The sequence below is a fragment of the Echiichthys vipera genome (assembly GCF_963691815.1).
Source record: "Echiichthys vipera genome assembly, chromosome: 22".
NCBI classification, from domain to species: Eukaryota; Metazoa; Chordata; class Actinopteri; order Perciformes; family Trachinidae; genus Echiichthys; species Echiichthys vipera.
Genome location: NC_139847.1, coordinates 6,948,438 through 6,973,880, shown reverse-complemented (window position 1 = coordinate 6,973,880; position 25,443 = coordinate 6,948,438). Strand labels below are relative to the sequence as shown.

Below are 25,443 nucleotides of genomic sequence, written 5' to 3'. Positions count from 1 at the left end.
TCCTGGGTCTTCCCCGAGGCCTCCTCCCAGCTGGACGTGCCTGGAACACCTCCCTAGGGAGGCGCCCACGGTTCATCCTTACCAGATGATCCTGAACCACCTCAACTGGCTCCTTTCAACGCAAAGGAGCAGCGGCTCTACTCCGAGTTCCTCACGGATGGCTGAACTTCTCACCCTCTCTCTAAGGGAGACTCCAGCCACCCTCCTGAGAAAACACATTTCGGCCGCTTGTACCCGCAACCTTGTTCTTTTGGTCATGACCCAGTTTATGACCACAGGCGAGGGTAGGAACGAAGATTGACCGGCTCAGCTCTCTCTTCGTCACAGCGGTGCGGTAAAGTGACTGCAATACCGCCACCACTGCTATGATTCTCCAACCAAACTCCCGCTCGATCGCCCCCCTCGACCGCGAACAAGACCCAGAGGTACTTGAACTCCTTCACTTGCTGTAAGGACTCATTCCCTACCCGGAGTAGGCAATCCACCGGTTCATCAATCAATTCCCATAGACCTCCATCTTTATAGCAGAAATGAACATGTTTACCGCCTAGTTTCCCCTGTCCATGAAGACTGTACGGAGGTTGAATTTGTATATTACCCACCCATTTAAATCAAATTAAGGCTTAAAGTTACTGCATGCATGATTGATGGTGTGACAGGTTGGTGCTGTCACAAATCGCACCACCTCTTTGCCCATTTTTGGACTAGCCAGGAGAAGGTGGCGTAGGAGCTTCATTTTGTCTTTCCAGAAACATATGGATGACGTCACAGAGATGACATCCATATGTCACAGTCTGGGGTTATAAACCATTATAAAAGCTAAATAAGAGGCGTTCAAGTAAAGCACTGTATCACTTTAGGGTTTCTGTTCAGAATCTCCTTCAGAGTTTGTGTTTTTGTGCAAACATTAGATATTTATATCCCCTCTAAGTATGAGGGAGTAGGACCTAAAAAAACACGCAGCCAGCGATTAGTGTGATACACTTATTTCCAAACAAGCGTTGTATTGTGTGAAGAGCCAGTATCCCTTCATCATGCCTGCCTGCTGTCACTGCGGCCCCGCTGTGTGGCGTTCCCTGGCTGCATACATGGTACAACCTGTTCTCATGTCCAGTCCCATGAAAACACACACACACACACACACACACACAGCAACACATTAGATCATATCCTTTATGATTCACCCTTTCCTTCACCAACAGTCAGGGTTAAAAAACAAAACATGTTTATGGAAAGGACTGAATCAGCCGTATGGATTTGATGCCATTCACCTGGGTAGAGTTGTTCTGAGGTCTGTTAAGTGTTCGGTGAATATTACCATGATTGATGCCTTTTCACATGTGTGCTGCTTTTTGTAAATGTCAAATGAATTACTTTTTATTGGGCTCCCTGCAGCAGCAGCAGAAGCAGCAGAAGCAGCAACGGCAGCACTCCCCTCCAAATATGAGGCTGCTCTGGCATCTAAAAGACTCCATATCATGAAGAAAAAACACCACCAGCTCACTCTTTTTTTTTTAATGTAACATAGAAATGTGCATTGCCGTTTGCTGATTTGTTTGCCCCTGAAATTAACTGGCTAATCAAGAAGAAAAGTGGTGGAAATGGGAAACAGAAATATACAGCACAGCGTTTCCTCTGTAATTTCATTCTGCCGTCGAGATTGTGGGTATTTTTCAGCTTTGCTTCCAGCCGACGACTTTTAAAATCAGTTTTAAAGTAAAGCTTGCACATCCAATCATTTCAAAACATCAGCAGCTTGCATCTTTCTGCTTTAGATGGAAATTAAACTGCATTTTATGTAAATGTTTTTGGTAGTGCTGATGGAAATTCCCTCTCATAGACAGCAGATGATTAAGGGAACGGAGGAAAAGCACATCTTGTGCACATGCAAAGTGGTGGCTCCGCTGGCTCTACGGCACTTGTTTGGACACATTTCTTGTTCTTTATTACCCTTAAACACCGTATCTGTGCCAGTATGGAAAAGAAGACTGTGTACATGCTGAAGGGAAAGCAAAAAGAGGTCTTAGTAGTGAAGTAGTATCCAAGAAACGTACCAATGCACCTTAACAAAAAAGCTTTCCGATACTTCCAAAAATGAGCTTTGCAAATGTTATATGGTAAAGGAAAACTATTCAACGCCTTTATAATTTTTCAGTAAGCGCATCTCATCCACCTGTTAAGTGGAGTGTTTGAAAAGAAGTTGAAATAAAGAAAGGGAGGAGTTTTCAGTTGGTAAGAACCTGCAACCTCACCGTAAGTAGGTCCTTCCCACTTCTTAAGGCGCTCGGGTCTATTCCAGTCTCTCGTCGCCAGTTACGTCCAGTAAACAGGCACTTATTAGGAAAACTCCAATTATAAGAAGCCTGCCAGGAATTACCAACTTTACTGAGACACAGGAGCCTCAATAAAGAGGCCACAACAGTCACAGTGTGGCCAAACCTGCAAAACTCACACCTCTTTATTTGGAACAGACGCTAAAAGTGTACCAGTGGAGGAGCAGGGGGAGCGTCCGACCTGTGCAAAGATAACACAAACTCAAACCAACACCTGAAATAAAGGTGTCGCGATCGTAAATATGTGCAAACCGCAAACCATCAAAGGAGAGCGGACTTCCACACACCGACCACAACTAGGAACAAGACGGAATTAAAATAATCCAATCAACTCTGAAAAGAGCAACACAAACAATATCAAAATAGAAATCAGTCAAACGACGTTACAGCTTGAGTCCAAGATGAAAACTAAAACTAAAATAAAAGGTCTCATATTCTGCTCATTTTCAGGTTCATACTTGTATTTTGGGTTTCTACTAGAACATGTTAACACGCTTTAATGGTTAAAAACACTTATTTTACTCATCCTGTCTGTCTGAATATACCTGTACTCACCATCTGTCTGAAACGCTCCGTTTTAGTGCCTGTCTCTTTAAGAACCCCTCCTGAAAAAGCCCAGTCTGCTCTGATTGGTCAGTGTCTCTGGGTCTTTCACATCTGCTCTCCCTGTGTCTCCGCGCCGTCATTGCAGCCGAGGAACGACTTTCACATCACCGTAGCGTCACGTTCTCCCTGTTTGTATTGTAGTTGTGACATCACAACCTTACAGAAGTCCTGACGGCTCGTTTAAAGACACAGTTTCTGAATATGGCTGTGTGTGTTTCTCTGTGGATTGAAGGTTTTGACACTTTCACAGTATTCTTATAGCGCCTCCACCTGCTTTATTATCAAAAAAAGACCTGAACACATATTTTGTTTGCTATAGTATCAGACCTTTAATACATTACAAACCCTTTAGAAGATAACACACAATTATCTTTTTACAGCTTCTCGACCTTCACAGTCATGATGGCTGTATTAGTATGAGTTATTGCAACGTATTTTCTGGGTAGCATGAGTGTCTGGACCAAATTTCATGGAAGATAATTCTCATATGTATTTCACACTTGACAGCTGCAGGACTCAAACTTCAGAGGGACTTTATCTGCGTGAGCATCCAGCTGTGACTTATACCGGTATGGTAGATTTCACATCCTGCTTGTACGTTGGACTGACCAGTTACACCCACAATTACACTGTTTCCTTGCAAAAGTCTTACACACACACGCACACACACTCATGGATAGCTCTTCCTCTTCCCTGTAGGGTATATAAGCAGGAGCAGAAGTCTCCCAAGACGGAGCAGCAGCAGCAGCAGCAGCAGCAGCAGCAGCAGTAGATCGACTCCAACCAACAGCAGCTTCTCTCTCCAACTTCATCTGAGGTGCGTCCACTTAAATTAAACATACTATATATAGATATATATATATATATACACACAAAGGTTGCTTTGGTGCAACAGTTTTATTGCACCAAATTCCTCAGCAGCTCGGTAACTTTGTTTTGTTTATACCTTCCAGATGCAAGTTAACAGTGATACATCTGAGAGTCATTTAAAACATTCTGCGGTGGTTGTGCAATCTTTGAAACTGTGTAACAAACAAACAGGCTGAGAAAAACTCAAAGCCTGTTGGGCATCACTTTGATTATTTAATGCACTTTTCTCTCTCTAAAGTTTGATCGAAGGGTTGCTTAACACCCTAACAATCCAAGGTTATTACCTGAGTATTATACAGTAATTGCAATTGAATGAAAAAACTGTGCATCCTACGTTGAAATGCATGTTTTTCGTCCCTAAAGAGTAAATTACACTTGCAAAACGTGGTCCATAAAATGGTCTGTGTGAGAGTTTTTAATGGTGAGCACAAAAACTTTCCCAGCAGCACAATAAGAGCTCATCTGCTGGTTAACGTGTGGAGGTTTCTCCTGTGTCAGCGTTTGACACGGTTGTGTTAAAAACGTGTTTGCATTTAAGTACCAATTGTCGGCGACATGCAGCTGTGTGAAGGAACGCTGGACTTCAGGGCGGTTTGACTTCCTTTGTCATATATATATATAGATTATATATATATAGATTTCATTCTTCTACTTTTAATGCAGAAAACGTGACTAAACTAAAAGAACAACAGTATATTCTATTGTCTCTCAATGTTCGACCCACACTTGGAGAAAAGCATCAGCTAAATTATTGTAATGCAACTTATATTTCTTTCACCAGTGCCCAGACAAAATAAGTGTCAGTATATTTTATTTGCAAGAATCTTACAAGTTATCTAGTAACTTAAGACTGTTTATAGGACTTTATTAAGTACTTTAATTCAAGTTTATTTACAGTGCTAAATCATATCAAAAGTTATCTCAAGACACTTTACATACAGAGTAGGTAAAGATCACACTCTGTGACTTATTCATGATTTACAGAGACCAACAATTCCCCCATGAGCAGCAGCAAGTCACACTATCTCTAATAAAAATAGTACTTATTATAGTTATTAGATACAGTATTAATCCAGCAATCTTGTGCACACAGTGGTGATGAAAACCTTCCTACTTTCCTTTACTTAAGTAAAAGTAGAAATATACAATAACGTAAAAGTCCTGTGTTCAAATACAGACATATTAACATCAAAAGTACTTAAAGTATCTAAAGTACTTGTGCTGTAGAAACATGGCCCCTGTGACTGATATATTATTAAATTAAAGATATCGATGTATCAATTCATAAGTAACATTTTACTTTTGCAGCCTCGTGGCCAATGAATCGATCAGTTGTCAACTACTAAATGAATCCACAACTACTTTGATGATCGATTAATTGTTAAAAATGCAGTTGCAGTGCTGTAGAATCGATCTTTGTTCATGTCTCATTCTGATATGTGAAGCTCGACTTGTTCTTAAACACACGGAGCAAACTGTTTTTTAAGAGGAGGGAGGATTACAGTGGGAACACTGTGGTGTCTGGTGTGACCGTGTGGAAAATGTTTTATGGCTCACGGGTCAGGTACGAGAACACCGCAGCAGAATTTGACTCAGGACCCCAGAGAGGTCCGGACCGGCTCTGAATGAAACCACAGGAGACGTTTAGAGTTTGAGTTTACAGAGTGTAAATGTAATGTTACTGTCTATCTGTCTGTCCGTTTGTGTGTGTGTGTGTGTGTGTGTGTGTGTGTGTGTGTGTGTGTGTGTGTGTGTGTGTGTGTGTGTGTGTGTGTGTCTCTCTCTCTGCCTGTGTGTGTGTGTGTGTGTCTGTCTGTCTGTCTGTCTCTCTCTCTCTGTCTGTCTGTCTCTCTCTCTGTCTCTCTCTGTCTGTCTGTGTGTGTGTGTGTTTGTGTGTGTGTCTCTCTCTTTCCGTCTGTCTGTCCGTCTGTCTTGCTGTCTGTCCGTCTGTCTGTCTCTCTTTTCTGTCTGTCCGTCTGTCTCGCTGTTTGTCCGTCCGTCTGTCTGTGTGTCTGTCTCTGTCCGTCTGTCTGTGTGTCTGTTTGTCTGTCTCTGGGTGTGTGTCTGTCTGTCTGTCTGTCTGTCTGTCTGTCTGTCTGTCCGTCTGTCTGTCTCTCTGCCAGCCTGCAGAAGGTAAGCATGTCCATCAGCTGGTTGAGTTGTAGAACAGAGCGTTCACTGTGTTAGACGATGACTCATGCAGCCAAACCTCGTCCCCGAACGTCTCTCGTCCACCAGCACACACCCACACGACGCAACAGTGAGTCTCGTTCTCAGGCAGGTGTTTGTCCCTCCGCGTCCTGTGCAGCCCTGCTAGCACCTTATGAAAACAGACGCTGTGTATTTAATGGTTAAGTCACCCTGACCACTTGCTTACATAATCACAAGTGGACCCCACGTGGGCTGATGTAATGTCATGTTTCGTGGGTTTCATGAGTCATTCTGAGTACACTGAGGGGCTTTGTTTACACTTTAGGTTGATTGTGCCTACCTTTATAGACTCTTTAGTATTTTTCATACATGCTATATACATTTCGAGTAAGTTACCTCACTGCTACCTCTAATAAAACAACTTCTATTGTTGCTGGTGATATTTTATTGATATTATAAATTTGGTTGGTCCTAATATGACTGCATGTAATAACAGGTAGTAGTCTCAGTTGATATTTATATTGTATGTTTATTTAAAAATGTCTTAAGTGAATGTTATGTATCAGCTGGATGTTATTTCTTCATCACATTCATAATAAGATGGTTTCACACTGTCTTTTAATAGAGGTGAGTAATGTTTTTCTCTCAGTGCCCGCAAAAACACACAATATTTATGAAGTCAAAATAAGTCTCCCAACACTAAAAGTGTCTTTATTCAGCATTTTACAGTTAGATGAGTGACTGTTGACTCCCCTCCACCCAACCCACAAACACACATGGAAACGGCGTGTGGTGTGAAAGTATTTCACACTCGCACGTCGTTTCATTCACAAGCTTTAATATTTTCAGGCCCTTTGCTTTAATGGATTTGCTTCTTGAACAATAGGGACAAGAACACACACTCTCTCTCTCTCACACACACGTGTTAAAACAGGAATAATTTAGAATTCATCCTTACAACTAGCATAAGTATCAGAGTTTCTACCAATATACAAAAAAGTAATCCTTTAAAAACAGTTTCCCATCCTCTCTTCTCTTCCAGTTCTGTCGGATCGTCCATCCAGAACTATCACCACCATGTCTGATCAAGGCGCCACCGCGACCCCCTCTCCTGCCCCCCCTATTCCGACCGTGACCCCCTCTTCTGCCCCCCCTATTCCCACCGGACCCCTTCCCAAGGCGACGAACCGTGGCCGCACCACTGCACCCATTTCCAGCTCCAACTCTGACACAACGGACATACCTGAGTTTGAGCCCTTTGGTTTGCCCGGCCCGAGAGGATTTCCACCTCTGACTGGTGAGACAGTACACTGTAAAACATTTTTTTAAGAAAAGGGTCCGATGTTCCCTAGCCTGTTATATTTTCTACAATCAGTGCTGAATTCCCCAGCCAAAAAGGCCTATGTAGACCCTAACCCTGACCCTAACCCTAACAAAATGCTTAATTAGGCATAGGCTTATAGGACCGGGGAACATAGGGTAACCCCGCTCTCAATACAGATGGCATGTAGCATTTTAGAAAAGTCTTTTTTTGATAAACTCCAGGTTCGCTAACTAAATTGTTGGTGCTTTGTTTTCTGTGTAGAGACTCTTCTCATGCTACTGCAGAGGTTTGGTGTTAGTTTGAGCAGTATTAGTGGTTAAAGAAGCCATTTTGGATGGTTCAGCGCTCCGCCCAGAGTGTTAGCCATGTCTGGCTGTTAGCGACTCTAGAGAATTTCTCTGGTGATCAATGAAAAAAACTGTCTCGTTGGCTTTTTTGATGTATACCGTATTCATGCCGAAAAAGACCATGGTGTGCAAATATGCCGGAAGAACACTTATTAAGAAGAAGAATTCCTTTATTAGTCCTGCAACGGGGAAATTCGATTTTTTTCACTCTATTGTTATTATTCATGTTACACACACACAGGCCCGAAATACACACACATGCACAGACAGGACCTATACATGCAATTAATGGAGAGATGTTAGAGCGAGGGAGCTGCCAGTGACCAGTGACCAGCGCCCCGAGCAATTGGGGGTTCTGTGCCTTTCTCAACAGCACCTCAGCAGTGCCCAGGAGATGAACTGGCACCTCTCCAGCCACGTTCCATTCATGGTCCACACAGGGACTTGAACCGGCAACCCTCCGGTTCCCAGCCAAGTCACGTCACCTATGGACTACGCCCTCAAAGAAATATTCATAGAGAAGTTATTTGTTTCTATGAAGTGAAGACAGATGTCACTACTTGATTTGAGAAGATAAAGTCCTTTTTCCCGACAGTGACACAGTTTCCAGTATTTTCTTGACATGATTGACACATGAACGGGATAAGTTCTGCTCACTTCCTGCTTCTTGTTGCTCCAGCACACACTGGGGATGTAGACTTGAGATATCCAGATGTGGAAGGAAATTACGAACGCTGTGACTAGAATTTCTGTTTCTGAGTTTGATTGTAACTATCTGGTAGCATTTGATGCAGAGTCTCTGTTTTTCTGCTGCAGTATGGAAAAATAACTGTGTCATCGGAGTTTGAAATAAAAAAGCCATTGAATTTCTCGCACTGAATATTTATGCATTGAAAATATGTATCAGAATGTTCATTCATTCATTCATTCATCTTCAACCGCTTGTCCCTGACATCGGGCGTGAGGCGGGGTACACCCTGGACAGGACGCCAGTCTATCACAGGACACATAGAGACAGACAACCATTCACACCTACGGGCAATTTAGAGTCATCAATGAACCTAAGACTCTCTGTCTGTCTTTCCCTCTCTGTGTCCATTCAGAGTATCTTGACATCTGGGACGTGGACATGATGAAGAGTCGCCGCGATGCCAACAAGACGCAGCACCACACCGAGTCGTTCAACTCTGACTATCTCATCGTCCGTCGAGGACAAGAGTTCCAGGTCAAGATCACCTTCAACCGTCCCTACAAACCTGCTACAGACAAGATCGCTGTGGAGTTTGTCATCGGTGAGTCGGTCGTAAAGGTGATCTTTTCCATCCTGCATTTATAAACTCTCTTAATTCTGCATTGTGACCCCTTGTCTCTGCCGCTGCTCCCTAGGCTCCACCCCTGCGTTCAGCAAGGGCACCTACATTCCTGTCTTCACCACCAAGGAGCGCCCGAGCCCCTGGGAGGGCCGCATCGTGAGCACCGCCGACAACACGGTCACCATGGGCGTCACTCCTAAAGCCGACTGCGTTGTGGGGAAGTACCACATGTACATCGCCGTGGGGACGCCCTTCGGCATCCGCAGGACCAGACGGGATGACAGCCGAGACCTCTACATCCTCTTCAACCCCTGGGCGTCAGGTCGGTTTAGGCTTTTTTTTTTTGTTTGTTTTTTTGCCGTTTTATTGAACATTGTATTGTCACATTCTCTCACTCCCGTGTCCACAAACATCCACATGAGCTGTTGTGTTCTTCCCCCAGCTGACGCCGTGTTTCTGGATGATGAGAAAGAGAGGGAGGAGTGCGTGATGAACGAGATGGGAATCATCTACCACGGAGCGTACGATGACGTCGCTGAGAGAAACTGGAACTACGGACAGGTAGAAGAAAGTGCAATCACGGACTTCAGGAGTGATTTTCCTGATTTATTTTGACTCGTGGGTTTTTCTTGTTCCTAGTTTAACTATGGAATCCTGGACGCCTGTCTGTACATCATGGATAAGTGTGACATGCCCATCATCAACAGAGGAGACCCCGTCAGGGTGACCAGGAAGGCCTCTGCTATGGTGAGAAAATATTCAAGGGCATCCTCTGAAACACATCAGATATGCAGATAACGTATTTACTCTAATAAAGGCAGAGGGGAAAAACAAGGGTGAACAAACTCTGGCAGGCTGTCATGTTGTGTGCATGCCAAGTCAGCATAATATCTATTTCCATCGCTTTCATTTAATGAATTCAACAATATGAACATGCTATTTTAACACCTTGCTGTTCTGAAGTGTTTTTCATTCTAAACAGATACAGGAAGTGTTGCTGTAAGTTTCACAGGGCAAACAGGAGCAGATCAAAAGGAAACTTTGTACTAAAACGTGATTAATTACTATTAATTATTAATACTTATCAAACAGAGGGAATTACCTTTTGTAGTTGAGGTGAATAAAGATTCCTGTCACTATTTTAGGAAATACGGTAAATGGTGAACATGATTGTGCAATAAAACAAACTAAAAAATATCACTGATACAGTGAAGAAAATAATGCTATTGACTCACTGTTTTCTTTCCGTGAGATCACTTGAATTGTGACAGCAGCTTGAAATATGTCGAGCTGTAATGTTGGTGTTTTCTCTGATAATATGTTTATTTTTCTTTATCTGCTAGCTTTCAGACGACCCCAAGACTTCAATATAAAGTCTAATTTGTCAAACATAGTATGCACTTTCATGTAGTTTCATTGTTTATTATATTATAACTTATGTATCTCCCCATAGTCATCGCTCTGGGACTTTTACACACCTTTTTATTTACTGAATATTTACCTGTCAATTTAAGGGAGAATTGATTGTTGGTGTGATTTTACAATAAATAAAAAGGTGTGTAAAAGTCCCAGAGAGATGAATACGGGGAGATACATAAGTTATAATATAATAAACAATGAAACTACATGAAAGTGCATACTATGTTTGACAAATTAGACTTTATATTGAAGTCTTGGGGTTGTCCTTTTAAAGCGAAAATATTTTCCATAAATATCTAAAAACTGCTCTATTTGTCGTACTCAGCTAAACTCCCGTGATGACGACGGCGTGCTGGTGGGGAACTGGAGCGGTGACTACACCTACGGGGTGGCGCCCACTTCCTGGATCGGCAGCACAGACATTCTGCTCAGCTACGCCCGCAGCAAGATGCCCGTCGGCTTCGCTCAGTGCTGGGTCTACGCCGCCGTCTTCAACACCTGTGAGATCTTAACTGGATCCAAGTAGTAAAAAAAAAAGAATTTTTGACCTCAGAGGAGAGGCTGCAGAAGTTCTGAGAGGAAAGAGAGAAAAACGAACTAACTCCTCCCGTGGTTATGACTTAAGAAAGTAACTTCTTTGTTTTCCATCTGTAAAAGGAAGTGTAGGCATGTCTTTCTAAAAAAACATGCCGCATAAGTCGAAAATGATCCGTCACGCAGAAAAGTAATTGTGGTATGACTTAATTTGTAGTCTCAACAAGATAGTAAAGGAAGCATGGAGCCACATTTTCTCAGCTTTTGTCTCATCATGGCTTCTGTTTTTGCATCTTCTCTCCATGATTTCTCTCTTTACTTGTTGTTAAATGTCCGGCCTGCAGTCCTGCGCTGCCTTGGCATCCCATCCCGGGTCGTCACCAACTTCTACTCGGCTCACGACAACGATGGAAACCTGAAGACCGACATCATCCTGGACGAGAACGGCAGAGTCGACCGCAGTCGCACCAGAGACTCTATCTGGTAACACGTCTTCTGTGTAGCTTATCATAATACAGAGAGCTTCACTTTTTCATTTTTGAGCCAGATTGCCTTGGCTTTTCTCTTTTGAGGCGTCTATTTGTAACACAGCAAGTTTCGATCATAACAAAACAGCACTTTTATTGCACTAACGTCTCCACTGATATTTACAATCACGTTTATCAGGAACTACCACTGCTGGAATGAGTGCTACATGTCCAGACCAGATCTCCCAGCTGGCTTTGGAGGCTGGCAGGTTGTGGATGCAACCCCACAGGAGACCAGCGATGGTAAATAATAATAAAATAATAATAAAATGAAATATAATAGCTGGTTATGGGTTACAAAGAGTTCTATTAACAGTTTATCTCAGAGAAATCACAGAATATCAATCTCTTCCTCCATGATCCATAAAGGCATGTACAGATGTGGTCCTGCATCGGTTCAGGCCATCAAACATGGGCAGATATGCTTCCCGTTCGATGCTGCCTTTGTGTTTGCTGAGGTGAGTCTTTAAACAACATTATTTCAGTTTCATTTTCTGTCAAAGGTTTCTTATTTTGTCCGAAGCCTAATTGCTGAGATGACATCAAAGGCTCACCATAGACAACAAACTCAACTTTAACGAACATCATCACACACAAACATGCACATCAAAGACTCTACCTCATACGCAAACTGAAATCACTGTCTGTGCCCCCCACACCGACTCTTACTCCTCTACAAAAGCATCATCCAACCTATCCTCACGTACTGTCCCCTGCTCACTGTCACCAGCAGAAACAGACTCCTCCAAATCTCACACACAGCAGCCAAGTTAATCAACCTCCCTACCCGCAGCCTCACAGAAACAAATGCACTTGCGATCATACGCCTGGCACGCGTGATAGTCAGCAGCCCCTTCCACCCCCTGAACCCACGCTTCACTCTCCTCCCATCTGGCCGCAGATGCAGGATGTTAGACTGGAGGAAAGCCCATTTTAAAAGAAGTTTTGTCCCCTCAGCCATGGCTATGTGCTGTCTATATGTTGTTGTAGGGATATGTGGGAAGAGGGTCTATTTGTTATTTGTGGAGAGAGGGTGTGTTATCTGTAAGTGATGTCCATGTGTTGTGGCTTTTTAAATGTATGCTGCCATGAAAAAAGAACTGACTTTGAAAACGATTATCCCCTTGGGGACAACAAAGAATCTAACCTAACCTATCTCTTGTCATGTCTTTCTCCCGACAGGTCAACAGCGATGTGGTGTTTTATTCCCGCAATAAAGATGGGACCATGGAGCCGGTCAAAGTGAACCGGACTCACGTAGGCCGCATGGTTTTGACCAAAACTCCAGGAGACTTGACGCGCCGCAACATCACTGATCAGTACAAGTTTCCTGAAGGTCCGAGACACAAATCGCAACGTTTTAAAAACCATTTTCTCAACTGCAGCCTCATTTAGATATGAATTATGTGTCTATAATTGTTTAAGAGGAGGAGAGAGGAATAATGACGCAAGAGGCACTTACATGAATACATTTATCCTGTCGTCATGATGAAAACAGAAAAACTGAAACACGGCTTCATGTTCACTGTGATGAGTTATCTTCTCTGGAGCAGCCTCTGAGTCACTGTTGGGTAACAAGTTAATTCGGTTGTTGTCTGCCCAGCCATGTGGTCCTGTGTGGCTGCCAGATTTCACAAGGTTTGTGGATTTGGTCCGGAAATGAGTTCCAGTTGGCCTCGTTCTGTCTTGGTTCAGGAAATTACCACAATATTTGGTTAATTCTGGTTTATTTACCACAAATTGGTATGAATTTGGCAACAAGGATTTGCTGTTTTAAGCCATTTTGCTACTGGAGGACCGCACATCAGGACACAGTAATATATTTCACTCCTCCAATCTAGGCAGTACGGAGGAGCGGACCGTCCTGGAGAAAGCGGAGGAGTTCGGCTGTAACCGAGAGAGCTCCGACCCTTCTGTGGCTGACGTGGACCTGGTCCTGCCCACCCTGGAGATCAGCGTGGGCGACGACTTCGAGCTGAGCCTGGAGTTCATAAACCGCAGCAATGAATCCCGCACCGTGGACGCCTACATCAGCGGGAGCGTGGTGTTTTACACCGGAGTCACCAGCGCAGAGTTCCTGTTCAGGAATCCCACAGTGAAGATTGGCCCCAAAAAAAGTGAGGAAGGCGTTTTATTTATTTCTCACCAACAAAATTACTCAGCTACCACATCATCAACAAGCCAACGTTATCAAGAATATGTAGGCACCGTTAGAAATCATTGGACAAACTACTAGAATTTTACACAAGAAAGAACTCAATAAAGTGAAAACATGCGCTTAAAAGAAAGAAGTAATATAAAAAGGTAAAAGCAGTGTATTTTTGTGTTCTCCAGGTGTGAAGGAGACTGTGACGGTCGAGGCCAAGAACTACATGAAGCATCTGGTGGAACAGGCCAACCTCAACTTCATTGCCACTGGGAAGATCAAGGAGACCAACCAGATCGTCACGGCCATGAAAGTCGTCACCCTGCACAATCCCAAGCTCACCGTCACGGTCTGAAATGATACTTTTATTCTGGCTTTGTGTAAAAAAAAACAGCTTTTTGGGAGCATCCTGTGCAGTGGTCAAAAATGTGGAACATTCTGCATATCCGAAACACTTTGCAAATTTTAAAAACTCAAATGCAAAAGCCAAGACATCACAGAAGTGAGCATGTGCACGTGTGTTTTTAAAATTTGCAAAGCATCTTGGATGTAAAGTAAAGTCCTTTTTGAAAGTGATTTTGTTTTATTTTGTGTGTCCTTTGCGTTCTCCAGGTGTCAGAAGGCGGCAAAGTGAACGAAGAGATGACGGCGACTGTGGAGTTTACAAACCCTTTCACCTTCAGCCTGGATGACGTCTACATTCGCATGGAAGGACCCGGGATCATGCTGCCCAAGTTCAAATATTACAGGTGAGCTGAACGCAGAAGAAACAGGTTCAATGTTAGTCTTTCTGGATCGCTAAGGCCAGGCACATTTAAGACAGGCTCCTGTTGTTCATTATTAAGAAATGATCTGTTGTATGTCGCTGAACTGGGACAAATCATCTAATCCTGTTGGTTTTAGTCTGATCCCGGCGGGCTCCTCCCTGTCCTGGACCGAGTTTTTCACCCCGCAGAGGTCCGGCAGCAGCAGGGTGATCGCTTCTCTGGACTGTCCCGCCGTCAGGCAGGTCTACGGCCAGGCGACCACCATCATCGCGCCCTGAGGTTTATCGTAGGATCACTGACGCCGGACAACAGTCAACTCACTTACACAATATAAGTCTATACTACAGTTACTGCAGGTTTACAACAGCTTCAGCGTTTATGATTACAATGGTGATGGTTTAAATCATAAGAGAAAAGACAGTCATTTTGTGCAGTTTGATTAAAAAAAGAGGATAATCAACACGTTTGTTCCATATCAAATTTTAATTTTCATCAAAGTTTAATTAGGTGTTTTTTATGACAAAAAATATCTCATTAAAGTCCCAAAATTATGTTAACTGATCATATTTTGAGGGTAAGAAAAGACATTTTGGGGAAACTTATAACTGAACTAATAAATCATCCGACATCCATCATCATCATCCGACAGTAATAAATCATTGTAGCAAGAAGTGTACCTGCCATGGATACGACTTTCTTTGTTTCAATTCATTTCACGTTTGGGGGCAATGTGTAATGCATAGTTTTCACATTCAGAATTCATACTCTCAAATAAATACAGGGTAATACGAGTTCGTAGGAAGGAATATGAGACACATCCGGTTTATTTTAAAGCTGCATTAATCAATTTATGGCCACTAGGGGGAAGAATTATGCCAAAAAGAAGCTGAGACACAAAATCCAGACTGTCAGATTTATCACCTTATGAAGTGATTGGATGCTTTGTTTCATTTAATAAGGGAATTATTGATTAATGCAGCTTTAACTTAATTGTTTAAACATACTCCCACTATGCAATTATCACACTTAAGTGTCAATCTTTCTACTTGAGTACCACAAAGAGCCCTTTCAAACTCTTCATATCAGTCTATAAAATCTGTTTCTTCCCATTTTCTTCTTTGTACAAGAACAGATGCAAATATAAACCAAATAAAAGATTAACAACTGCATCATTTTGTGACAGTAAATTCCCCATAAGTGTGTGTCTGTGTGAGTCATTGTGATCTTTACCTCATGAGCAAGTCTAAAACGTTATCCACACCGAGACACCATCAATAATTCTGAATTCTATTAATGCTTACATGATTGGCAGTAAATGTATGACTCAAAACTGTCTTAACAGTATCTCTTTGTTATCTAATAAACAAAAGTATAACAGTAAACATCCTCACTCCTGGAGGAATTACCCTGCAGGTAACCCGGCAACTAAGTTTGTGCAAAAAACATAAAATACTAAAGATCTACGTACATTTTAAACCTACCCAAAACATATAACCAAGAAACGTATCATCTTTTTGAACATTTCTTCACTTAATTTTTCCCTCAGTGTCACTTGAAGGTGATGAGGTAGTCTGGGTACGCTTGGTTATCGTGGAACACAACGTACATGCTGGGGTTGTCCGTTCTGTCCACCACACTGTCGTAGCGCTCGTGGGGCCGCTGGTCACTGAGAGGAGGAGGGACCCTCAAGTTGCTGTGGCCCTGAGTGTAGATGCCGGTCAGGACTCGGGCCACAAACATCAACTGGGAACCATCAGCAGCTGGCCTTGAGTAGGTGGGTTGGGCTGAGTAGTTGGCGTTTACGGCAAAGTAGGTTCCACGACCGAATGAAGTTGCTGAGCACAAAAACAACAGTGACACAGTTTCAGTTAAATGTTATGTTAAAGTTTAATTACGGCACAAAATCATCCCATGGTCTTTTTCTGCACTTACATACATGAAATAAACCATCAAGACAGTTTCTTTGGTGTAACAACTATTAACGTAGAAATCATGAAGAGTCGCTAACAGAGAGACGTGGCTAACACTGATTAGCTCGGGGCATTAAAACGTCTTTTTTAACCACTAATGCTGCTCAAAATAACAGCAAACCTCTGCAGCAGCATGAGAAGAGTCCCTACACATAAACCAAAGCACCAACAACGTAGTTAGTGAACTCAGAGTTTATTAAAAGAGTGTTTTTAAAGACTTACCTACTGGCCCTCGGTACCAGCTCCTCTCATAGTAAAGTCCATTCAAGTGGATTACCAAAGTCAATCCAAAAGGAAGGAGCCCATTGGTGCTTTGTTTTATGTGTAGGGACTCTTCTCATGCTACTGCAGAGGTTTGGTGTTATTTTGAGCAGCATTAGTGGTTAAAAAGACGTTTTCATGCCACGTCTGGCTGTTAGCGACTGTTAGCGACTCTCCAGGATTTCTCCGTTAATAGTCAATTAACAACTCAACTCAAGCTACTTGGTTGGGAAAATATTAGCATGAAGCTGTTGTTAAAGGCAAACTGGTTACTGGTGCAAACGACACATTAAGTTACATTCAATTTTACTTAGCTGACGCTTTTATCCAAAGCAACTTCCAATAAGTGCAACAATTAGGGTACAAACCAGTGAAACTAAGAGTAAGTAAGTGCATTAGCTTCCGATAAGCCACTTGATGACTACAACATCTTTACCGTTCTGCCCAGAGAAGCGTCTGTTGAATCCGGTTTTCATGATGGAGTCACAGTTGTCCTGGGTCGTCCCGTGGTACAGAAGCTTTTCAACGGCTCCGCCCTGCTGTTTGTTCTTATCAGAGATGTGCTTCTTCTGCACCTCGTAGGCGCGTCGCAGGTGGACGTTCTGCAAGCGCTCGATCTATCAACAACAACAACAAAAATTAAGACAATGATGAGCTAAATGACCTTGAAAGGATATGACTATCTTTTCAAATGTACTGTGTTCATTATATTATAAAGAGGTATGAAATTTAAAGGCTAATGTCATAGTCATCCGTGATAATTATGACTACTGGCCTCTTTGGTGGTAAAAAATGTTCTTTCAGAGCCCTCCATCTGCTCACGTTTGCGGTCGCCAAAGGAATTAACTTTTTTTGTTTGTTTTTGTTCTTTAGTAAACTTTATTGAAACACCTTCATATCTCTACTTCCGGTCCGTTCCCTATATGTAACCTTCTTAAATCCACACACACACCTGTTTCTATAGCCTGACTCAGAAGTTGGAAGCTCTGGATTCCCGATTACAATGAAACGCACCATAACCGGCAGTGACGAGCTCCAGCAGCAGACCAACCGCTGTCAGCAGCGTCACTAACATGGCGCCGTATTTGCATTTAGAGAGGGAATGCCTCCACAGAACCGCAGATTGTGATACTCAGCAAAGAGGCAACCGGTGCTTTCATTAGTGGGTCATATGATCAATCACCATTGTTTTAAATCTCTCTTTGATAGATAGAAACTAGCTGAAAATCTCACAGCATATATCTATAAATCTATTCAGTGTCCTTCAGTGAAAGCCGCCCACCTTCATTACAGTCTTGGCAGCAGTTCGTTTGAAGGCCTCCTTCACTGTCCGGTACTCTGCTGAGTCTGGCTGCAGTGCAACCGCCTTGAAAGCTTCACCCACAGCCATGTTGTCCCAGTACAAAGGTAGAGTGAAGTCTGAAAGAAGTGCAATGTTAGATACTCAGAGTTAATGTGATTTGTTTTCAAACCTAATGTATATACGTACCTACAAAATGTATGTTTGAGCTGAATATGTGAAAGGTCTCAGACACAGACTGTCGTTGTGTTGTGTATCATCACTTCTTCTCACCTGAGAGATGTTCAAGTCGTTTCAGCTTTGCCGTCTGTCTAATTAATCCTCTCGTGGCCTCCATCCTCTGCAGTTTCACAAGCCACTGAACGCTCTGTGCGTCCACTATCCCTCCTGCTACATCACCATTTTCCAGCTTGTGATTGGCTGTTTTGGGGAGTCTCTCCCAGTAGCCACTTTGTCCCAGGATGCACCAAGCTACACGGCTGTACAGATCCTCCTCCTCTCTGACTCTCATCTCTCTTCTGAGGCTGCCGTGCAGGCATGCGTTAATCATCTGCATCACCTTGTTGACCCCATCTTTTAACCCGCTCACTGTTAAGGCGCCACGGTCTGACTGGTCCTCCTGCAAGTTTAGACCCTCGCTCTCCACCAGCTGCTTCAGATCCTTCATGTCGTCCTGGGTGAGGCCTGCCAGCTCCTCCTTCTTGAGGATTCGAGTGGAGCACTGAGCCTGATACAGATCCTTCAGCTTGGTCATGGCGTCGTCAACATCCTTTCTGCAGAGACCAAGGAACAGGAAGGCAGACTGTTGACTTGTGGAGCTCGTTTGGAGGATGCTTAGATCTGCACCCACAGGCGAAGGAAGCTGTTGTTGTCTTGGTTGTTGTTGTTGTACATGAGGCAGCTGAGGTACTGTCACTGCAAGGTGGGTCAAATTATAACAATCAGTGCAAATTCCCAAGAAAGTACGAGAATTCTGATTAAATAGAAAAAGAATTTGTGAATCACCTCTAGTGGTTACAGCATTGGGAAACATTTGCATTGCATTCTCTTTGAAGGCCAAGAAGACATTGATCTTAATCAGGACGAGGCGGATGTCAGCGAGATACTTTAGAGGAGTGGACCACGTGGCGGCTTTGACCCCTCGGAGGATGGCACCTGCCACAACACCAGGGTCCAACCCACCGGCTCCTGCACAATAATTCAATTATGAATTCAATTAAAAAGTGTTCTTTTTAAAAATGAATCCTGTAGAACAAAGGTGTCAAAGTGGTCGAGTAAAGGGCCACTGTGGCTGCAGGTTTTCATTCCAACCAAGCCAAAACACACCTGATCCAACAAATCCAACCGTGTGAAGACAATTCAGTTGATTGCATGACTCAAGTCAGGTGTGTTTTTGCTTGGTTGGAATGAAAACCTGCAGCCACAGCGAGCGGCCCTTTACTGGATCACTTTGACACCCCTGCTGTAGAAGGTCTTACCAAATACTCACCAGCACAGATAGCAGGAATGGCGACGGACTCAAACCCAAGCAATTCACAATAGTCAACGATGCGACGCACCAGTCGCTCAATGGTGGCAGCATCATTTTTTCCACAGACATGTAAAATGGCTTTACAGGGGAACGATCCAGACTGGGATGCAAATATGTTTCCCTGGTTGTATTTTGCTGCACACAAAAAACAGGAAACATGAAAAGAGACATTTTAAGTAACTGATGCATTAACATGTCTCGCTGGTTCTCTTCTCACCTGCTCTGAGTTCAGCCTCCACCTCTGGTCCAGCTACATTTAGGATGTCTCTGCACACACCAGCTGTAGAATAAATCATATTTATAATCACTGGTGGATGCTATGTTATAGTTCTACTCCAATACCTTTATTTCAAAGGTTTTGTTGAGTAGTTATTTTGCAGGTTCAGATTATAAAACAAAAAACAAATAAACTAATAAAGTATTATGGATTAAATACCCAGCAGTATGTAAATGAATGGAGGACTTAACATGACTTGAGTCTCAATAAATAAATAAATAAATTAATAAATAACTAAATGCGGAATTAAAATTAATGAATAAATTAAGGCATGAATAAATGAGACCCCATTCACAAATGGAAACAGAAATACATAAATACATAAATGCAGGTGAACACAAATGTAGAAACAAATGTAAAGCATTTGTTTATTATTTTATGCATTCATGCATTTATTTATCATTTTATTTATGTATCTATACATTTATTCATACAGGTATTTATTTGCTCATGTTTTAAGCATTTGTGTAATCATATCTGTATTTATTTATCCATGCATTTATTTCCTGTTTTCATGTTTACAGTTATTCATGCATTTATTCATGTAGTCATTTATTCATGCATTTATTTATTCTTCTATTTATTCATTCTTTCCCCTGTCTTTATGTACACATTTATTCATGCATTTATTTATTTATTCATAGCTGTATTTATTTATTTATGTCTCCTGTATTAATGTATACATTGATTTACTTGTATCTGTGTACTTATATCTATACATAATGTCATAGGGTGCTAAAGCGAGTGCTTACTTTAACATCCATTACATGAACAAGCAAGCGTTCCAGCGAGGGGGAGCTCGAGCCCCCCAAAAAGGCCCAGGAGCCCTCTTAACTAAATTATTTTTACGTTTGTATCAACATGAATCCAAGCAGATTAATTCATATTAAAATATAAATAAGAATTGTAAGTGTAGTTAGCATCTTGTATTTGTTTCCGCTGTTGGTTAGGTTATTAGTTTGTGACTGTATGACTGACAGCTGGCATGGCAGTGTGTCTTCTCTCTGTCCTGACAGTCCGTCCTGAACGGGAGGTTTCAGATTTCTTTGCCGGTGTCGATGTTTGTCCCCCGTTGAAGGGTGTGAAGATAGTGTTTAACATATCAGAAGGCGATTGCTTTATTTACTAGTGATGTTCCAACCAAAGCTTGCCAGGAATACGTTTGAATCTAGAGAAAAGTTCACAAACATCTTTGTGAAAACATCTTCTCTAGTGACAACATTTGCTTGGATATGACTCACTATAGTCAGTATCAGACATTTTAGACGACAGAAACAAATCACTTTTTTGAGTGGAGGGGTAGTTTAAGGGATCCCCAAACCTATGATTCATACAGTGGGGAACATACATGACATACATCTCCCAAATTCCATGCAATATTAACAGAAACGTAAACAACTATGGTCATTAGGACACATCAACTGGGGACCATGAGTGTCTGTACCAACTGTTCTACCAATCCAACCACGTAGATGTTGAGATATTTTAATGAAAATATTAAAAAAACGTAGAACTCGGCTCTTACTCACCGTCCTGAAAATTAACGAAGTCAGTCGAGTTCACCACAGCATCCGTAATCTCATTTGTGATGTCACCAAACACCAGGTGTAGTTTAACCCCACCTCCCACCGTCACTGTGATGTCGTCAAGGTCACTGGTGAGGGACCTGAAGATTGCTAAGAGAAAGAACAACACAATATGTCATGTTGGTCTTTTATTTTGGTTACAAATGTTAAAAATTCAATGAGTATTTATGATTAACAGGTATTCAAAGTGGTCTACGTAGTTTACCTTGGCCTCCCTGGTTCATATTTGAGCTGAGGTGCCTGTAGACTTCATGGTAGCACTGTAAATGAAAGCACTGGCATTAAACACTTTTTCATGAATAAATAATGCACACACATCTACAAACCGGTTTTAACAGTTGTCCAAGAGTTGGTAGTCACCTCCTCAGAGTCAGGATAGTCTGGTTTAATGACGATGTGGATGATGGAGAGAGACCCAGAGGACGCAGATAATCCAATCTGTTTAATGTTGTCAGTCAGCACTTGAATCGCTTCTTTCAGCGGGTAATTTAAAACAATTCCAGGTCCGATAACAGGAAAGGCCACTGAGCACAAGCCCTGCTGTACACAGAGGTCCAAACACCTCTTCAACCCACTACCAAGTGCCTGTGAAACAGAAATTAGACGTTCCCTTTGAGTTTTCAAAATTTACCACTGAATTTAACATTGATTTCTAAAGTGTTGTAAGCTAACATACAGCAGAGGGGGCTTTTGAAGAAGTTAACTCAACAGCAGTCTGAAGTCCCCCTTTCCCCCGTTTATATGAGTCAGTTGAACTTGTATTTAATCTCATCTTTTGCCCTCACTCATAGGGTTTTCACTTTGAAAGCATTTCACTTTACCTGCACACTCTGCCCTCTCACTCCATCCCACGGCAAGCACTCAATGAAAAAGACCTTGGAGCAGCCCAGAGACTGAGGCGCGTCGACCTGCAGAACATCACCAGGGGCGAGGCTGCAATTTGTCACCACTGAGTCAAACTTTGACTTGATTGCATTCCCGGCTTTATGCAACAGGCCTTTACCAATTTTAGTAGAAGTTAGCTGCTTGTTGAGCATGGGGACCACCAACACATTCACCTGTGGAAATAAGGTGAACGTCAGTGAGTGGTTGCATTGCTGCTGTATTATTTTATGTAAAGTAGAAGAGAAATTGTCGAACCTGCTCATCCACCAAACTGCCCAGCTGGATCTCCAGACTTATCTTGTTGACCGCAATACTCCCAACAGTTTTACAGCGCAGTTTCGGAATGGGTGGGGCTGTGAAGCTGCTAGTGCTGGGGCATGTGATGCTTTGTGGTTTAGTTTGCACATTTGGAGAATGCACACCTTGCTGTTCCTTGATAACAACTTGACAGGAGCTCTCTATCAGCTCCATGCCCACTTTACCCTCTGCCCGGAAGTACTGCTGAGCCCCTAGTCCATCTAGAACCAACGTGTCTTTTGTCAGACTGGCTAGAGCTGAGTTTAGGGCCCTCTGGGCATCTTGGACCAGACAACGGGGACCAGATACAAGCACACATGGGTATGGGAAATGTGAGACTTTTAAAGTCACATTGGTCTTCTTCATGCCAATCAGGCCTGGGATTTTATCAAAACAGTCAAGCAGTTCAGGATCCGGTAGGTTCAGCACTTTTTGCGTCCCGACTTGGTTCATCTGGTAGTCATGCAGAACCTCTTTGAGCTTGTTCACATTTTCACTGTAGCCCACAATTTGTACCTTGGTGGTTCTGGTTTCACTGGGTCCTGAGACAAAGCTGACATCCACTCTGAGCTCTCGAGAGTTTTCTTCGCTCTTGACTTTGATGAGGAGTTCCTTCACTCTGTCTAGGTCTGGAGGTACAGCTGCAGCTCCCTGCAGCGGCACATTGGCCGCAGTAAGATCTCTCTGCACTGCTGCCTCAGCCTCATCCAAACAAACAGACGACAAACTGGACAGGACCAGATCTGACCCCACCTCTAGGGACACAGGATTTCTGAGGCTCTGCTGGAAGCGAGTCTGGTACTTTGAGAGGGCGCCGCTAGATGTTATAAAGTTCATTAAAGCTGAACAAAGCGTAACTCTCTTTACCTTTATATTTTTGATCAATTCATCAAGTTTCATAGCTCCTGACTGCACGTCCTTGTCAGGGCCCTCCAGGGTGATCAAGTCATTTCCTATGAGGACTTTAACTTCTGGGCAATGTGCACGCATTTCTCGACTAAATTCTTCTTCTACCAGTTTGAACTGCTTCCCCACAATTGGTAATTCCTTCCGGGTTGGCAGGCTCTTTTCCAGGATTGCAATCCTCTCATTCACTGCCTCAGCGCCTCCTACGACCACAGGGTAACCATTCTCTTGGTACACTTTGATATCATCTGTCACAAAGGACAGGTCCTGCACTAGTATTTTGGCTTTTTTCGGCTCAACCACATGATGGCAGAGGTAGCTCTCAGTGAGGCCGATGAAGACCCGATCCACCTGTATCTCCCATTTTTCTGCAGCACCAAAGGCTCCTCCAGGACCCTTCTCAATATCCCCACTGACCACTACCTCCTCCTCATCAAAATCTAACTTCACCATGCAGCCGATAGAGGAGAGTTGCTTCTGTAACACTTTATATGCTTTAGGGTTGTCTCGCAGGAAATACATGAGGAAAATATCTAGCTTGAAAATCTTCTCAAGGCCTTTTGTGTTTGCCCTTGTGAATGTCTGCAGAAAAAAAGCAACATCAAACAAATTAATTTATTGTAATCTAAGTCTAATAAATACATCTTATAATCTATAAATTACAAAATAAATGGAAGATGAAGATTGTGTTGTCACAATAGCCAGCACTATGACGTAGACACGATTTTGATTATCACATGATGAATGTTTCCAGAAATCCCCCCAAACAGGTCTAGTCAGATCATCTCACTAAGATGTTTATGACTCAGCGTTTACTTTAATCATGAACCTGTCAGTCAAAGTTTCTGATGCAGTGTTTTCTCACCTGTGATTGACTGGTGGATGGCTGTTCAGAGGTCTGTGGAGAATCGGTTCGGCTCACAGTCAGACGTAGTTCTCCAGAAGGAAGGGAGATGGTGTGAAACTTCCTCTGCAAAACCCTTTCCTGGTCTGTAAACACAACACAGGTCTAAGGTCTCAGCAAAATCTTATATTCAACCTGTAACTGCAGTGTATGTTGTACCTACAATTCATTTGAACTTACCTTCTTTTTCCTTGAAACAGACTTTATAGGTCTTGCTTCCAACCTTTTCAATTGCACAATCCCCTCCCCCAGAGTCTCGTCTTTTGGTGAAGTGCCTTCTGATTTTCTCCTTCTCTCTGTCCGTCAGCTGCTTTGCTTCAAAGAACAATGGATGTTGGTATTCATCCATTGTACATACAGTTGTGAACTTTAAAACTTTTAATAAATAAGGCACTTCCTACTATGCCACCGTGCCTCTGTGTTACCTGAAGTGCCTATGTTAAGTTTTACTTTCACTTTCTCATTTATTTGTAAATGGACGCACCCAGTGACATAAGTGGATCAGGTTTAGCTTGAAGGCATCACCCTGGTTATGTAGTGACGATGATTACATTGATGATGTTGTATTTTACAATATTTCTTTGGCCTTTTTGTGCGTTGCAAAGGACCACGGATAAGATTCAAACCCATTTATTTGTGTGATGATTATTGGTTTCAGTGTTACATTTTAATCATACATAAAACTGATTCATGCAGCTTTAACTTCCCTCTATGATATTTACAGTTGTACTCAAGTTTTGTGGAATCAGTTTCTTTCCATTGTGTCTTTGTACGAGACTTTCAACCACATAACGAATCAACAACTAATCATTATTTAAAACACAAATTATGTTAATCTGATGTGTTAATTGGTTTCTATCTTGGTTTTAACATCTGAATACAAAGTGGTAGTGACTACATCCTCGATTCAACAACTTTTATTACTGCTTTGCCGACAAATTCATTAGACGTAATTAATCATCCTTCTCACAAAGGACTGATACTGTCATTTCATCTAATTTTAACATGTATTTTGAAATAAGTGATCTTGTAATGTGAGAGGAAAAACAAGCACTTCAAATTAGAGAAGAATTAAAATAACAACCCCTCTGGGCACTCTTCTTGATTCTTGATTTTCCCAAAATATTCTCGTAAGTTTCAAAGAACAATCCGGTCAATTAGTAAATCCACAGGGAGAATGCTGCCTCTG

The 25,443-nt window shown here is 42.4% G+C and overlaps 2 protein-coding genes across 2 annotated transcripts; one reads left to right on the top strand and one right to left on the bottom strand.

The window, feature by feature from the left end:
- The first annotated feature begins 3,490 nt into the window (after positions 1-3,490).
- Positions 3,491-15,534, top strand: f13a1b (coagulation factor XIII, A1 polypeptide b). Its single transcript, XM_083937028.1, has 16 exons — positions 3,491-3,508; positions 3,639-3,756; positions 7,003-7,257; positions 8,735-8,923; positions 9,018-9,266; positions 9,387-9,505; positions 9,584-9,691; positions 10,689-10,863; positions 11,242-11,380; positions 11,564-11,667; positions 11,794-11,882; positions 12,607-12,760; positions 13,266-13,541; positions 13,759-13,919; positions 14,183-14,319; positions 14,474-15,534. Exons 3-16 carry the CDS (start codon positions 7,038-7,040, stop codon positions 14,613-14,615), a joined length of 2,262 nt encoding a protein of 753 aa, XP_083793154.1. The 5' UTR covers positions 3,491-3,508; positions 3,639-3,756; positions 7,003-7,037; the 3' UTR covers positions 14,616-15,534.
- A 123-nt stretch (positions 15,535-15,657) lies between these two features.
- On the bottom strand, positions 15,658-24,669 carry LOC310963941 (protein mono-ADP-ribosyltransferase PARP14-like). The gene is made up of 14 exons (XM_083936898.1): positions 24,435-24,669; positions 24,216-24,340; positions 22,403-23,932; positions 22,084-22,320; positions 21,623-21,847; positions 21,468-21,522; positions 21,206-21,352; positions 19,617-19,679; positions 19,358-19,534; positions 18,874-19,056; positions 18,142-18,783; positions 17,851-17,987; positions 17,005-17,185; positions 15,658-16,172 (listed from the first exon to the last, which is right to left on the bottom strand). Exons 1-14 carry the CDS (start codon positions 24,601-24,603, stop codon positions 15,886-15,888), a joined length of 4,158 nt encoding a protein of 1,385 aa, XP_083793024.1. The 5' UTR covers positions 24,604-24,669; the 3' UTR covers positions 15,658-15,885.
- Between the last annotated feature and the right edge of the window lie 774 nt (positions 24,670-25,443).

Excerpts from the sequence above, each read along its gene's own strand:
- f13a1b (XM_083937028.1), top strand. The coding sequence starts at position 7,038 with ATGTCTGATCAAGGCGCCACCGCGACCCCCTCTCCTGCCCCCCCTATT. Across the intron at positions 11,668-11,793 it reads CCCACAGGAGACCAGCGATG|GCATGTACAGATGTGGTCCT; the intron begins GTAAATAATAAT and ends TGATCCATAAAG. Across the intron at positions 11,883-12,606 it reads CTGCCTTTGTGTTTGCTGAG|GTCAACAGCGATGTGGTGTT; the intron begins GTGAGTCTTTAA and ends TTCTCCCGACAG.
- LOC310963941 (XM_083936898.1), bottom strand. The coding sequence starts at position 24,603 with ATGGATGAATACCAACATCCATTGTTCTTTGAAGCAAAGCAGCTGACG. Across the intron at positions 24,341-24,434 it reads CTGTTTCAAGGAAAAAGAAG|ACCAGGAAAGGGTTTTGCAG; the intron begins GTAAGTTCAAAT and ends TTGTGTTTACAG. Across the intron at positions 18,784-18,873 it reads CAATGCTGTAACCACTAGAG|TGACAGTACCTCAGCTGCCT; the intron begins GTGATTCACAAA and ends CCCACCTTGCAG.